Below are 15,738 nucleotides of genomic sequence, written 5' to 3' on the forward strand. Positions count from 1 at the left end.
GCCCGGCCCGGGCAGACCGGGAGGATGCGCCCCAGTCCCGCCGCCCCGCCCTAAAGCGCCTCGCCCGGCAGCGGGAGCTGTCCCGGCCCGGGACCGCGCCGGTGGTGCAGCGCCGAGGCGGGAGGGCGGGGGCCGCCGCGGCGCCGCCAAGGGAGCGGGCGGGCGCGGCCCTGCGCGGGGATCCCTCCCGGGCGCGCCGTTCCCGGGACGCCGCCCGGCGCCTGCTCTACGGAGCGGCGAGGAGCCTTCAGGGAGCTGCGCAGCGCGGCCGAGGCTCGGCGCTTTCTGGCCCAGCCCCTCCGCACCTGCGGCGGCGGAGCCGGGCCCTGCCCTGCCCTGCCCTGCCGGGGCGGCGGCCCCTCCTCCAGGAAGCCGGATCTGCCGCATCCTTGTCGCCGGGCCGGCCGCTCGGTCCCCGCCGCGCCGGGCACCGCCGCAGCCGTAGCAGCAGCAGCATGCGGCCCCCGGCCGAGCCCCGCCGCCCCGCTCTGCTGCTCCTCGTCCTCCTCACGGTGAGTGCCGCCGGCCCCGCACCTGCCCCCGCGTCCCGACCCAGCCCGGGCGTCTCTGCGGGGCCCGGCCCGTGCGGGGCCGTACCCTCGGGGCTCGGGGAGCCGCAGCCCGCGGTGGCGGGGGGCTCGGGGCCGGCGCTGCCCCTCGGAGCCAGCCCCCGGCTGTCCGGCCTGCCTCCGCGCCCCCTGCAGCCTCCGCGGTCACGCCGTGTTATTGAGCTGCGGACGCCGAGCCGTCACATCCAAGTGTTAAGCTTTCTGCCCTGGGCGACGATAAACTTCTGCAGTGGAAGGAATGGGGAGGCCTTTGACATCTGCTTACAGATGGACGAGTGAGCGTAGTGCTGCACTGGCTTACGGAAACAACCGTGCTTTAGGGCCATTTATTAAACTACCTTTTCATCTTTTTTGCTGTTAAGCATAAGCTCTGGTCAAAGTCTTTGTGTGCCTGTACCATGTTGGTGCTTATGTAGAGCAGCGGATCGACACCCCTTTTTGTCATGTCTTCTTTTCACAACTCTTAAAATGTAACGTGGCGTGTTGGTCATTTGCAGCTGAAGGACTGTGATTATCTTCAGCTTTTATGCAAACAGGTGCAGGTTTCATAGGGTTAGGGGGAATTTCTGCAGGGCTGAACTCATGGAGGGTCCTGTTGAGATCTCCAGCAAATGAAGGAATACTTGCTCAATCATTTCTGTATTATTACACTACTGAAATTGTTTTGTTTCCCAATGCTTGTGTATTTGCTTCTCATATTGATTTTTTATCTCAAGATCTGATGGGATGACTTAGGATGATTCATTGAGATTCAGCAGGATTTGAGAAAAGAAAAAAACCCATATTAACAGCTTTAATGACTAAGTTGCCCCACACAACAAAATCTTTATGTCTGTCTTGTTGAACTTAGCCTAGTTCATGATAATATTAACATAGCTGGCCTCTTTAGTGTGCTGGGAAACTTTTATTTTAAATCTCATAATCACACTTAGTGTATAGTCTTTCCATCCTTGTTCTATGTCAGAGGTGATGCACATTTAACTCTGCTTTGTCTGATATAACAGGAAGGAAGATGGTTCCTCACCAAGTAGAAACATTTAGATGATACACACTCTATATCCACTGTGTAGTGGCAACCAAGTGGTAACAGAGACTCAGCTGTGGCCTGGAAGTTTATGGTCTGCAGTTTCTCCAGGCCTCCCTCACTGTGGGGTTGTTCAGGGTTCTTTGCTCCATGCTGTTTACTGGATGAGCCTCCAGAAGGGTTTGTTAGGTGGGATGTAACAGCGGACTCAAATATACTCCATGCATTTTGGCAGCACAGGCCTCAAGTAAAGAGGGTCCAGAGAATACAAAAAAAAAAAAAAAAATGAGGAGCCATTTAGCAGATCTGTCGCTACAGAAAAGGCATTAGGTCAGCAGAGCCTGAAGCTAAACTTGGGCATTAGCAATCGTGTTCATTGTGCTTAAGTGCTGTAGGAAATTGTTCTACAGGGAGCTGGCTTTGGGTTTCAGAGCTTACTGCTTTGGGATCCCCACCACTAAGTTTCTGCCATTCACTGGAAATCAGATGAACATATTCATACACTGCTGCATCTTTCTTAATAAACTGTGCCAGACCCAAGCTGTCTTTACTGGAGTCTAGTTGCCATCTCTGTATGGATAACCACTGAGAAAATTGAGAGTTGGCTTTGTGTATTTTGACAGTAAGTGCATCTATGTGGTAAGCACACATTAGTACCCCTATGCTCGCTAGTATCTGCCTGGTAGACTTTTGCATCTTGTGATAACCACGTGGCATTGTGTTCATAGTGTATTACCATCTTCCTCATGACACAACCCCCGTATCACAAAGATTAAGCTACTTACAAGTACTCTTCATTGTAAGATCAAGAAATATGAATTATAACCATCAAGTACAAGAGGTTTCGGATAATTTGTTGCTGCTGCTATGGGCTTTTAATGCTTTGGGAAGTATTTAAATCAAAGAAGAATTGTGTTGGAAATGTAAAAGAACAGTGTCTTTTGTCAAGTGAAGCTCCGAGAGGAGCTTAAATTAGTATTGAAATCAAGGCTCTCTTATCAACTTTTGCCTCAGTATTTGTGTATGTGTGTTATTCCAGCATATGGCAGACACCATACCATGTGTTCCAATGGATACCAACCTCCTATTGCTATTCCTTTTTTAGCCCCTTCAGTTTGCATAGTTTTTACAGTATCACAAACTCACAGAATATTCTGAGTTGGAAGGGACCCACAAGGACCATTTAAGTGAACAGCCCATAAAGGGATCATACCCACACCCTTGTCGTTATTAGGACCATACTCTAACCAATATGCATTTTGTGGAGTGGGAAATAAGGCAGAGAGGAAGGCTGTCCCTGATGACACTGCCTGTTGTAGAAAGCCAAGATACTGAGTTGCATAGTGTTTTGTGGGTTTTAGTATTTTTTTTGTTCAAGGTGTGTATCTTGGTGCTTGCATGTGTTTAGCATCACTGCACATATCGCTTGCAGTGTTTCGTGTCAGATACAAGAAGATAAAGAGCATTTGGTTGCAGTTATGGAAAGTGGTTTAAGTGAAAAATTCCCTAGGAACACTAAATAAATCTGATAACCTAGAGCTATCCATCTGCTCACAATGATATCTAGCTTTTTCCTCCAAAAGTTCCCTCATTCAGTTATTTCTTCCAGTGTCTGCCCTTATTAAAGTCGAGGTCTTGAAGCAAACAGCACCTGTATGCATAGTTGTGTTCCACTAACAACCTTTGAGCTCTTTTGCACCTCTAAGGAGGTAGGGAACTGGCAGAAAAATAGCATTTGATCACATAGGTGATCAAAAAATCTGAAAATCCTTGTCTGTAAGAACAAGATCAGGATCTAAGTCTAGGATTTAGATCTAACTTTTTGTAATACTTACACCTTCACAGGTCTTACTGGCTTGATGTTTTTTCAGTGTAGCTCTCAAGGAGTGTCAACATATTCTTAAGAAATAAAAAGCAAAATAGTTTATCATTAGGGACTTTTACTGTTCCCTGTTTTGGACTGTGGGGATGATCCAGTCCTCCAGGTGCACAGCACATGATTTCTCTGATTAGAAATGTACTAATGATTAGGCTGAACCTTTGGAATATTTTGAAAAACACAGTGGAAAAGCCATCAATCCAAGTTAGATATCCAAGATAAATTTTATTTTATTTTGTTTAATCTTAGCAAAGTTAAAGGTTTCCCAAGACAGATCTCATTTTGAGCAATCTTAATGACCATCTTTCCTGGTAATCCTAAGTGACAATTCTGGATATTTTAGACAGACCAGGGGACCTGGTGGAACTGCTGTGTTGATGGCTTGCCCTCAGAGCTGAGTAATCCCCAGTATCCTTGGCAGTGCATCAAGCTGGATGCTGACTGCAGGGCATAAAGAAAAGAAGCTGTTTGAGCCCTTAGAGACAAAAACTTCAGCATAGAGGATAATCCTGTTGTATGTCCAGGCACTCACTCTCAAACTATATATAATGTACATAGCCATGGAGAGCAAAAGCTGAGCAAATTCAACCTGCTGCTCTAGCTGCTCAGATTTCCAAGTCCATCTTCAGGATAGGAACATATCAAAAATTAAACACTTCACAAATATTAATTCATTCTCAGGAAACCTTTGTTTATATTTTGTCCTTCGGGGACCTGCATGACAGGTAACAAAATTATCTAACTTTTTAAGAAGATACAGAAACATCAGGCTGTTGGCAATCCTAGCAAACAGTGATACACAATGAACATAGGCCAGTACATTTTCGTGTACACTCCTTAGGCCTGATCCTAGGAGCATGTTTAAATAGCATGACGTGTAAGTCACTATCTTAGACCGGATTCCACTTGCATAAGGGCTGAAGGATACACCCTGTAAATACAGTTTGTTTGCAGAAGCATGTGTAACTTTGAGAACTTGATGTAGGGAAGTTGTTACCTTAAAATCTTGAAGATGGCTGTCCAGTAACCTATGTCTACTTGCTGGGTGAAAGAAACCTCATATTTTGAAGTTAAATATGATCTATCAACATGCTTGTGCAATGTTCTGTAATTACTATGAGTATATGAGTAATCACATAAACTTAGATTCTCTGGTTAACATGTTTGTATTTTGGGTTTTCTTCCAGAACTTCATGCTGTCCTTTGGAAAGGAGACATTACAGACAACGGCAGTTACTCCACAGTTTCAGAAGAATATGGATTATGCAGACTTTATCTATTTAAACATTTTAGAAAAGAAAGTTCTTAACAATTCTGAAGTTTCAGTTCAGTATTTATGTTCTAAGCCTTGTATTGTCAGTTTGGAAGCAGTAGCTTCCTCTGAGTTTAGGACTGGTGTACCAGTATATAGAAGGAGATGGAAGGATGAGAAGAACCTTTACGTTAGCAGAACTCGACAAGTACATTTGAAATTTCCAAACACCATGGTTTACAGAGATGATTATATCATCAGAAACTCAATAATAGTGCACAGTGTGATCCTGTATGCATGGATTAGTCACAGATCAGCCAGCAACTCTGATGTTGAGCAGAGTGAAGACTACCAGGCTGCAGTTGCCAAGAATTACACGTTTTTAGAGGCAGTACCACCCTTTGAACGGCCATATAAGGACCACAAAGTTTGTCTTCAGTGGGGTGCAGACTATTTGTGGATGCTCCAGGCCAATAGGATACCTCAGTGCCCTCATGAAAGTGGTAGGTGCAATGTCACTTTTTTTCCCCAAGGAAACAAATAACATCTTTGGTAAGCTGTTAAAAAGTGCATACTGGTAGTAAATAGTAAATGTTACATACAGTGGTTTACTTGGGAAGCGCTGTTGAACATGTATTCTCCATAACTGTAAAGTTAAGAATTGCAAGTGCTGAAGCCATCCTGCTCTTCAGATTGTTTCATCACAGCCAGCCTGGAGGTTGTAGCAGCCTGGCCCCCTATTTTCTGAAGTGTATTCAAACAATTTTAGTCAAAACCTACCAGAGTCAGTGGACATAATTCCTTTATCTTCAGAGAGAGTTGTTCAGACCATTACTGCATTATTTCAGAATCAGTTCTGCAGTTCACACACACATAATTCTCACACAAGTAGTCTCCTTCTGCTTAAGATGATGGTCTCACACTCAGAAACATATTTTCAAGTCTTTGTTGTGAGGTAAACTTTACAGCACTTCTTTTTTTTTCCCCTAGAACCATTATGAACAAGCAATTTAGAAAAAAAAGGTAGTAGTTTTAAATAAAAATCGTGTCTTGCCAACGGTATAGATTACTGAAACAGCTTTGCTTTTTAGATTTTTTTAGTTCTTTTTTTTTTTTCTGCTTGCCTATCTCTAGCTTTATACTTGCTGACAATTCTTTTGTTCTCAATGCATGCCCAAATCAGAACCTAGAAGGAGAAAGAACATTTGTTTCTAAATTGTTCTGTCCAAGAAAATCCCATAATGGTATTTGTATCATTTCTTTTCACTACATTGGCATGTAAATGCTCAGAAGAAGAACAGGGAACATCTCACTTCCTTTAGGGGCTTTCTAAAATATTTGTTGGAGACAGCATGTGGTATCTGCAACATCTTGAAACATCCTACTGTCTGTATTATATTTTTCTATTACAGATTAAATCAGTTTAATAGACAATAGGAGAAAATAATACTCAAATTTGTTTCTTAAAATAATATTGTAACAAATTGCTCAGGGTTTAATTTATTTTGCTGTTTCTTGGTGGTTTTTTGTTTGGTTTTTGGGTTTCTCTAGGCAAGCTGATGATATATGACAGCCTTGAAGATTTTCCTCCTGTTTCTTAGGAGGGGCAGTTTTATCAGTTTTATGACAGGATTATCCATATCAGTTAAGAACAGAATTGGTACCTATGCATATGTATAATATAGAGAGGCACAAATGGAGAGCAAGTCCAAAAGATGTGGAGAAACGTCTCTTAGGTATAACCAAAGACAGGATGAGATTTAAGTGAATAACATAAATTAAGACTTCTTGCTTACTAACTGGTTCTTTAAGTATGTTCGATTTAAATGTCTGTTCTTTCTCTGCTTCTAATTCCATCTGGAAACAGGGTGTTTTACTTTTCATGGGTTATTTGGTCCAAGACTGTAACATATTTAACAGCAGCAGGTAAACCTGTTTTTAAGGACTTACTGAGTGTTTGTGTTAACTTTTGTGTTAATCTGTTGGGTGATTTATATATTTGACTGTAGGAATGTGAGCTAATAAATTAGTTTCTGTGCTTTCTGTCTGTCAGATTAAGAAAGATTGTATTTTTCAGATGGTGTGCAGGTTCTTGAATTTATATATGCTTCCAGTGGGGAAAAAACAGGAATTGTGAAGAAATTTGAACAGTTTGAAAACAGAGAACTTGAGACAGTCAGACAACATCAGATTGATTATCCCATGTAAGTATATACAAGTAACTGAATGTGGCTGTACTTGGTTTTAACACTATAGAATGTACTTAAACTCTTGGCCTATACCACAAATTAAAGGAATACTGCCTACTAATTTGAGAAAAGGTGCAAAAGGAACCTAGTTTGCAGTTTCTTCTGATTCCAGTTTTGCACAGGCTTAAGCTGAGCCTCAGGAAGATACAATATGTGTTTGTGCAGTGCTGTGGAAGAGATGCCACTGGAAGGTGTAACTGAATGGGTTAGGTACAGTTGGGAGGGTGAGTTAGCTGTTACCTGCTGTCATGATCAGACTGCTGTCTCATAAATAACTAGCCTGGGGTTTTCTGCATCACAAACAAATCTCGATTTCCATCATTGTTTGCAGACCGAGAGCAGGGTAGAATTTCTTGCAAGGGCAAGCAGTATGAAGCAGCTTTGTCCCTATAAATTCACATTCTAGTTAATTTTGCACCTGACAAGCCCTTAGTGATAGAATCCTCTGCCTAGGTAAGTCTTCCAGCTTGAGCTCACTCCATTTCCTTCTACCATTGCTGCGTAAACTCTCCTATTTAGACAGAACAGTTAGACTCCTTAGCTCCAGCATACTATTCAGTTACAGAGGAATCACTCTTGTAAGGTCATCTTTCTCTGCTCTGGTCCCCCTTCCCAAAGCTGTCACAACTCTCCAGTCATATTTTGCAACTTCAGGGGAAAAGAGATATATAAATATAGCCCCCTTCCGCCAGATGCTCTCACCTTGGCAACATTATTACTGAAGTAAGAAATGATTGCAGGAACTGGAACTTGCCTGCTGGTTTGCATTTGTCCTGTTGCTCCAAGATGAGTGCCAAGAAGACTTGCCAGAGAGCACAGGTTGCATCCAAATTAGTAGCTCTCAGACCATAACTGAAACCATAAATACAGAGCAGTTTTTAGCTCCTGGTGTCTTCTGGGTGAGTGACAGCCTGCTGTTCTCTGCTCACCAACGCAGTTGCATTCTGCTTCTGGCACTGAGGCACTCAAGCTCTGGTTTAGAGTATATGGCATGAATTTATCCATCTTCTTATCTGCTCCACATAGTTCTTGCCTTCAGGTGATGTCTTCAGTGTGTGTTGTGGTTGTGTGACAGCCTGGGGTATTTCTGCTAGGGAGAGGAAGAGAATTCTTCTCTTCAGTTCTGTGTGTGGTTCCCCACACAGAAGTCAACAGAAGTAGATGGATCTGAGATTATTTGTTTGACTTCAGTCAGGGATTTGTAAAGAAAGAGATCCCAAGATACATTTCTGTCATTTGAGGTGGCTGCCACTGGAGAGCCTGCAGCTAGGACAGGCTGGGACTGTAAGGGGCTGCTCACACAGGCATTCTGCACCAATGGGGATATGAAATGAGTCAGCATTGTCCCCAACTCTGTCCCAAGAAATGTGTTCAGAACAAACACAGTCTCAGACTTCCAATGAAGGATTAAATGGACACTGAGCCATTTGAGTTTGTTGTATTGGCAGAGGTGAAAGTTGAAAAGAGCAATATATAAGCACGAACACATGAGCAGTATTTCTAGAATCACAGTGTTTGCCTGTAGGTCCTGACAATCAAATATCAATAAATGACAAGTGATTTTCACTTACAAACCTTTCTACCTCACCTATGTACCATCTCTGGAGAAAATGGTGTTATTAGCTGTTTAAGGCATAGCTTCCATTAGGGAAAACTTTATCACCCTTGCATTTTTTTAAAAGCAGGAGAGCAGGTGTTAGGCTTTCAGATCTCTGGCGGCTTAGTTTAGAAAAAGATACAAGGCACTCATGTTAAGCCATTTTTTGAGAGCGAAGCAAGGCTAGCTGACCCAATCCTAAAATGTTGTAAACATATATTGACCATATTTAATAAATATAGAAATGCAAAAACCGACTATTTCTTTCTAAAAGTCACTAAGAAAAGTGGACTATTTAATCAGATATGATAACAATTATAATCCTCTGCTGAATTGTACATTGGAGGTACAATTTTCGAAGTCATTCAGCATTGACCTAAGTGCTGTCGCAATGTTACAGAAATAAGTGATCAAATTTCTATTAAGAACACAGAAGCAGATTTAATCTGGCACAGAGGAACTCCTCAAAGTAAGATATTGTGGTATAAATTCTGCTTTTAGTGCTTCAACCAGGTTTGAACAGAAATTTCTAAGTACATAGTGCTGTTGGTATTTGGTTTTTTACTTTGTGCTGTTCCACAGTTTGCCTAGGCTCCACCTTTATTTATCCTGTGATGCTTTTGTGACAGCTGTTCATACCTATCTGTACTGTCCAGAGGATGGATTCATTTTTAACTGGTTCTTCCAAGCATGTTTTCAGGGTTCACTTATAGTATAGCAAACAGAGCTTATAGTTTTTACTGGCTTCAGCAATCAAGATAATAAGACAGTGCGTCTGGGGATTTGATACTGTAGTCTGTGTGTGGGAGGTTGGCTCCAGTTTGTCTTAGTTGTGTTTTCAGTTCCTTGCTGATGTAGGATCTGGAAGCAGCTCTGACCTGGCATTTTGGAATTGATTCAGATAACGCTTCCTTGCTTTCTTCTCCTGTTTTGCCGTGAAAGTCTGTGGTTAGAGATCAAAGATCCAAGAGTCTTAAGTGGTTTTTTTCTGAAAGTTTTTACTGCAGAGGATGTGTTCTATTCTGAAGATTACACATGTGACACAAGTTTGCTAAATTCAAGTGAAATGCATACTTTTCAAATTATATAGAGAGCTTTCTCATCAGGAGTGGGTTTTTGTTTGTTTTTGCTCATACAGGTTCACTGTTTCAATCTGGCTCTATCTACTCCATCATTGTGAAAAGGATCTGTGTGGTATACTCTATTTTATAGATTCCAAAGAAATGTATGGTACTCCTGCTGTATTTCTAAATGAGGAAGGTAAGAGCTATTATTAATAGCTTTCAGAAGAGGTCTACTACAGTCTTTATCAATCTGTGCTAGGAATAACATTTATAAAAAATATATTATCAGATCTATTTTGTGAAATTGATCTCTGGCAAAATGCTTTTTTTTGACTACAGTATCTCAGTAGGAAAGTAGCTACTAAATGAACAGGAGGAAACTGAGTAGTTGCACAGCACCTAGTTTTGGCTAACTTCAGGAAGCGTCTGCTTTGTCAGGAGAATAGCCTGAATCCAACAGCCAGCAGCATACACTTGAGATTAAACAGTCTTGCCTCAATGAACAAGCTTTCTTATTATTACTGAATTGTTATTTTAAATTAGTCTTAATTCCTGTGTATATATACAACGTGGAAATTTTTGATAATTTGAAGTAGCCTCAGAAAAAGTTTAAGTCCTTCAAGGTCTTGCCTACATTGCAATGTTCAAGAACTCATCTGTTTCCCTAATCCAGAAGAAAGTTAAGAGGTAGCACTGTCTTAGTCTTGCAGCACTTGGAGAAGGGCTCTGTTCTTGTCAGAAGAGTGCTGGGAGCTGGCTGGCAGGCTCACAGAGGAAATAAACATGCAGAGTTTTAAAAGTGCACACCTGGCATTCTCATAATACATTTATTTTCCTCCTTCTTTGCGAGTTCGACAACTGACTTCTTCCTCTCTGTTATTTTTGTCATTTTCATTTTCTCCATCATATAGCCAGTTTCAGTAATTAATATGCATTATAAACTAGATGCTTTTCTTTGAAGAACAAAAGAAATAGAAGTTATCAGCTTAATGTGAGATTTTGTTGGTGAGATTTTAGGGCCAGTTTTATTCTCAGTGTTTGATTAGATTATCATAATAGCCTGTTCTGGTCTTCAAAGCTCATTCTGTCAGTGTAGCTTCTGCAGGTCCAAGAAGTGGAGGGTAGAGTCATCTTGTACTTGATCATTGCAGTCACGTGCCACCAGTTGAGTGCTGAGTGGATGCCACTGTTTACTGGTCCCTTCTGCTGTTTACTGCAAGTCACAACTTCTGTCTGATGTTTGAGATCAACTATGACAGCGTCCCTGTTTGCCTTAGGTTTAGTCTGTTCAGTCTGTTTAACCCTGGTTTTCAGTCTGTGATTTCGTGTGGGAGCCTGAGCACCAGCATCTGAGATATGTAACTGAAATGTGGAGCTCTGTCTGTGGGACTCTCTGAGAGCTGATGTATGGCTTGGTGAGTGCCCACATTTCTGTTGTTGGTGATGAAGAGGACAGAATCACTGTGAATAACATGATAGTAAACCCATTCTTGCTGTTAATATTTCTGTACTGTTTATTTCCTTTTTCCTCCTTTTTTGCTCTCAGGTTATGTGCATATTCAGATGCATCTCATGAGAGGGGATGACCTTGCAGTGAAAACCAGCTTCAGCCTTCCTCTGAAGCAGTGGTTTCGACTGGATCTCTCCTTTAAGGGTGGACAGGTATGCTTGTTACTGAATTACAGGTTCAAGGCTGAGATCTGTATAATTTGATTATGCTTCTAACAAACTTCTTAATAGCTGAGGCTGAGAGAAATACTGTAAATTGTACATGCTCACATAGCAAAAGAATGAAAAATCTAAAACTAGAAGTTGTGATGGGGTGTTCAGACCATCCAGCTTTGGGAAATCAACTTTGATTGAGTTGGATTGAGTGCACCCTTCAGCAAGTTTTCTAACGACACCAAGCTGTGTGGTGTAGCTGAGGTGCTGGAGGGAGTGGATGTCATCCAGATGGACCTGGATAGGCTTGAGAGGTGAGCCCATGTGAAAGTTGTGACGTTCAGCAAGTCCAAGTGCAACGTGTTGCACCTGGGCCAGGGGAATCCCAGGCACACACATGGGCTGGGCAGAGAGTAGACTGAGAACAGCCCTGGGGAGAAGGACTTTGGGCTGTGGCTCAAGAAGAATCATTGAATCATGAAGGCTGGAAAAGACCTCAAAGATTATCGAGTCCAACCTTTGACCAAACACCACCATACCAATTAAAACAGTCACAGCACTTAGTGACCTCAACACTTCCAGGGATGGTGACTCCACAATTAACATGGGCAGCCTGCTCCAGTGCTTGACAACCCTTTCAGTGAAGAAGTATTTCCTAACATCCAATTTAAACCTTCCCTAGAGCAACTTGACACTGCAATAAATGTACCCTATAACATTTCTTTTATTGTAATTAATATTTTGTGTTCTTTTAGATCGAAGTAAGCAGTGTTGGGAAGAATTTGAAAAGACATCATCATCAATCTTTTATGTAAGCACCATTTTCCCCTTCGTGGAGCAATATCTGTGTATATGTTCGGATACAGAAAATGGGAGAAGGATAGCACAAGTTTGTAACTGAGATTCTAATTGATTTTGAAAATTATTGTGGTCTTTTTCTACACTATGCTTTCAAAACCAATTTGCTTTACTGTGCTTATGTTAAGCACGAGCTGAATATTTTTGTTAATGCCATGAGTTAACATAGTGCATGATCTAGTACTAAAGTCTGATAACCCTCACTAAAAACTGATTGGCAGGTCAGTGGCATTAAGATCAGTCTTGAAATGAACTTTTGGCCTTACTGAAGTCTAGTTTTACTGTTGCTGTGAGAGGTAGTGTTTCACTAGGGAAATGGTTACTTGCTTTGCTTACTTAGAGAGCAAAACTGCTACCAAAAGTATTCATGCTCTGTTCTTTATTCTAAGCAACTAAATATTCTTAAAAATGGATTTTTAGTTGTTCTCTTTCACTATAATTTAAGATGGACTCTTTCTCTTGCAAATAATTTAAAAGCGCCACTGTTAATAAGTGAGCTACGTAATAGTGAACTGCATGGCAAACAATTCAGGATTGTTCCTTCTCTGCTATGCTTTAAATCCAGAAATTGATAAGTTGCAGATAACTCTAGGAGAGAGATAACTTAAATTTTCATATGCTGATTTTAGAAAAGTGAAAGAAAAAGGTGGAACTGAAAAAAATTAAGGTTGAGTAATGGTGCATAAAATAGCAAAAGTTACTTATAGGTCAGAAAAATAAAACACCTGCTGGTTTAATATGTTTGTAGACAAGGGATTTGTTAAATTTACTCCAGAATTTATCACACTAAATTGCAGAGTCAATTTTGAGAATAAACAAATGACAAAAGAAAAAGATCTTTGCAATGAGCTTAAGACTGTCAATTGCAGAAATTCTGAGAAATACTAACTTCTGCTTCTTCTTTCACAGTACCTCTAGATAGTCAGCTTACTTCTCTTTCATGTTCTCAAGTTTTAGGGAAGATTTCTATTATGATGACACTGCTGGATACTTCGTTCTTGGAGGCAGTGGGTATGTAAATGGTATTGAAGCATTCTTTGGACCTGTCAAATACTATCGCCTCAATGTGCTGGAAACAGAACAGGTAAGCAAAAGCACTACTTGGAAATTCTGAAATATTAGCAGCCAATTATGACTATTTATTTTTTAGATGGAATGTTCATCAAGTGATAAACTAGCTATTTGCACAATGGTGTCTGGGAGCATATGTCATATATGGTAATTTTCTGTTGAAATCTACAATATTAGTTATTGTTTCAATGCTAAAAGATAATACTTTGGGAAGTGAGTGTGTAAAGCAGTGTTTTTAAATCTATATTTAATAAGGACATATTTTCAGTATTGCTTTGTTCCCAGAGTTTCTGATGATACACTGTTGGATACATTTGATTAATCTATGGTTTTGATAAAACTGATGGTAAAAGTCACATAGCTTGGTCAATTCTGGAAATTCATCTGTGATTTTTGGATTATGCTGATCATTTAAACAGACAATGGTCTACTGTGGCCAGCATCAGGTTGTCTGACACACTAATAATGATGTTCCAAATAAGCTGATAGTAGTGAACAGCCTGTTTCCTTTTGTTATTTGTGTACAATGCATCTTTCTAGCTGAGCATACACAATAACAGATACTGGGGACATCATTTATCCATCATTTGCCTTTTTACAGATTTCAAATCCTCTTCATGACAAAGACACAGTGGAACAAATCGAACTTTACTATGAGAGATGTATGGACATTCAAGAAATAGTTTATGATTACAGATATATCGTAAGGCAAGGCGAAAAAACGCACAGAACTTGTAAGTGTTGAACTATGACATGAATTTTAAGCTGTCATCTTTGGAGACTTGTTTTCTTTCCTTTAACAATCTGGATATTGATCATCAAAAGTGAAATTCAGTACAGCCATAACAAGAAAAAAAATGCAATTTGAAGAATTTAGTCTCATTAGTGGTAGCTAGAACTGGGGTTTTGTCCCTGCAAATACTTCTGTGTCATGGAATGAAAACTTAAATCATCTTGATATATCTTCTCTGATAAGACAGGTGCATAAAGGGATAAGGAAATACTCTCAGCCTTTCATGTATGCTATGCAATTGCCTTTCTTCCATTTCATTTTTAAAATGATCCCAAAGGAAAATGGGTAGATTTTGCTAGAATGTTTCTGCCACAGTTGCATAACATTCAGTAATTAACTGGTTTCTACCAAAGTGTCCACTTTGGTGAAAGGAGAGTGACATAGTTTAAATGTGTGATGAAAACTAGTTTATGTTTCTAATTTGAATTCTATTGAATGTGTTGTGACCAGACTATGGAAGAAGAAATCTAAATGTATTTGTAAGTGGCGTGTGCTAGCTGGTTGAGTTTTTAGCTTGGTGTTAAGTGTGTGCTCATCTTGTCCATGAATTTGTAATTTACTAGAATTTTTTTTCTGTCAGAAACTTGTTTTCAAAATCAAGAAGTCAGCTTTCATGTCTTAAATATGTTGTTTTCTCTAGGTTACTATGAAAACTATTATTTGGAGCTGATTCACAAATATGGAGAAAAATCCAAATGTGATGCTTTCATGTGGGGAAAAGAGCTCAGGGAAAAGTACTACACTTTGTTCAAACTGTTACAAGACATGAATTTCAGTAGTCCAGATGGTAATCATGTTTATTTTATTAAATTGCTCTTAAACAACTCAACAATATTTGTTGTGTAGTTTAGTATCATTTGACTTAATGTGTTATACTTCTTTTTTTCTTTTTTTTCATATCAGCTAACTTAAAGGAGTGTAATATAGCTTGTATGTTGCAATATGCTGCAGATGAAAGGATGGCTTATTTGCTAGAAGGAATCATAGAAATATCCTTATGTTTTTAGTGGTTAGTTACTTTGAGATGGTCGTTTGGATTTTTATTCACCCTTCATATTCAATAATACCTTGTGTCTCTAGGAATTTCATCTGCATTGAGAATAGCATTCAGCTTGAGAAATAACAGAATACATTATTCTGTCTGTTATTCAGTTTCTGGGGAAACTGGTTCCTAATTTTAACTCTTGCAATAACTGTGTGTCCTGTATTTTATTTTTAGTGTTAGGAGATGGAAGTGATACAGTTGTAGAAGTTGGCCGGAGGATATTTGAGAAGGTTATGAAAGGTCTGTCCACTGCCAATGGCCTCAGCAATTTGGGCTCCTCTGTCCCTCTTCTAATGGATTCCAGTTGTTGTGGATACCATAAGGCTTCCTATTTCCTTGCCGTTATATTTGAAACAGGACTTGGTGTGTCTGTGGATCGTGTAAAGGTACTATATTTAACATGTTCTGTTGTGTCTGTGAAATTACCTTTAAAGATAGTTAAGAAATGGGATGATCCATTGAATTAAAAAAAAGTGAAATTGCTCTCAGATCCAGGTGGTGGTTGAAGGGATTCTCGAATAAAGCTACTAATAAATACCTTGATATCTTTATGAAGGCCTGATGGTGGGAATCTTTATCCTGCTCAAGCAGAACAAGGATATCAGTGATACACTAAAGACCTAAAAATGGTAGTAAAGTGAACCGCATAGAAAGTACTGCTTTTCCTAGTCACTG

General features: G+C 40.3%; 1 protein-coding gene across 1 annotated transcript in view; it reads left to right on the plus strand.

Annotated features, from left to right (window-relative positions):
* Positions 1–381: 381 nt before the first annotated feature.
* SEL1L3 (SEL1L family member 3) overlaps positions 382–15,738 on the plus strand; it is a 33,959-nt gene continuing 18,602 nt past the window's right edge. Inside the window, exons 1-10 of the mRNA XM_066317145.1 lie at positions 382–512; positions 4,660–5,227; positions 6,802–6,928; positions 9,709–9,830; positions 11,181–11,296; positions 12,052–12,107; positions 13,106–13,238; positions 13,827–13,959; positions 14,659–14,805; positions 15,238–15,449. Coding sequence (XP_066173242.1) covers positions 456–512; positions 4,660–5,227; positions 6,802–6,928; positions 9,709–9,830; positions 11,181–11,296; positions 12,052–12,107; positions 13,106–13,238; positions 13,827–13,959; positions 14,659–14,805; positions 15,238–15,449 — 1,671 coding nt within the window. The 5' untranslated portion in view covers positions 382–455. The remainder of the gene's footprint in view (positions 513–4,659; positions 5,228–6,801; positions 6,929–9,708; positions 9,831–11,180; positions 11,297–12,051; positions 12,108–13,105; positions 13,239–13,826; positions 13,960–14,658; positions 14,806–15,237; positions 15,450–15,738) is intronic.

Source organism: Sylvia atricapilla, chromosome 4, assembly GCF_009819655.1.
Source record: "Sylvia atricapilla isolate bSylAtr1 chromosome 4, bSylAtr1.pri, whole genome shotgun sequence".
Classification (NCBI taxonomy): Eukaryota; Metazoa; Chordata; class Aves; order Passeriformes; family Sylviidae; genus Sylvia; species Sylvia atricapilla.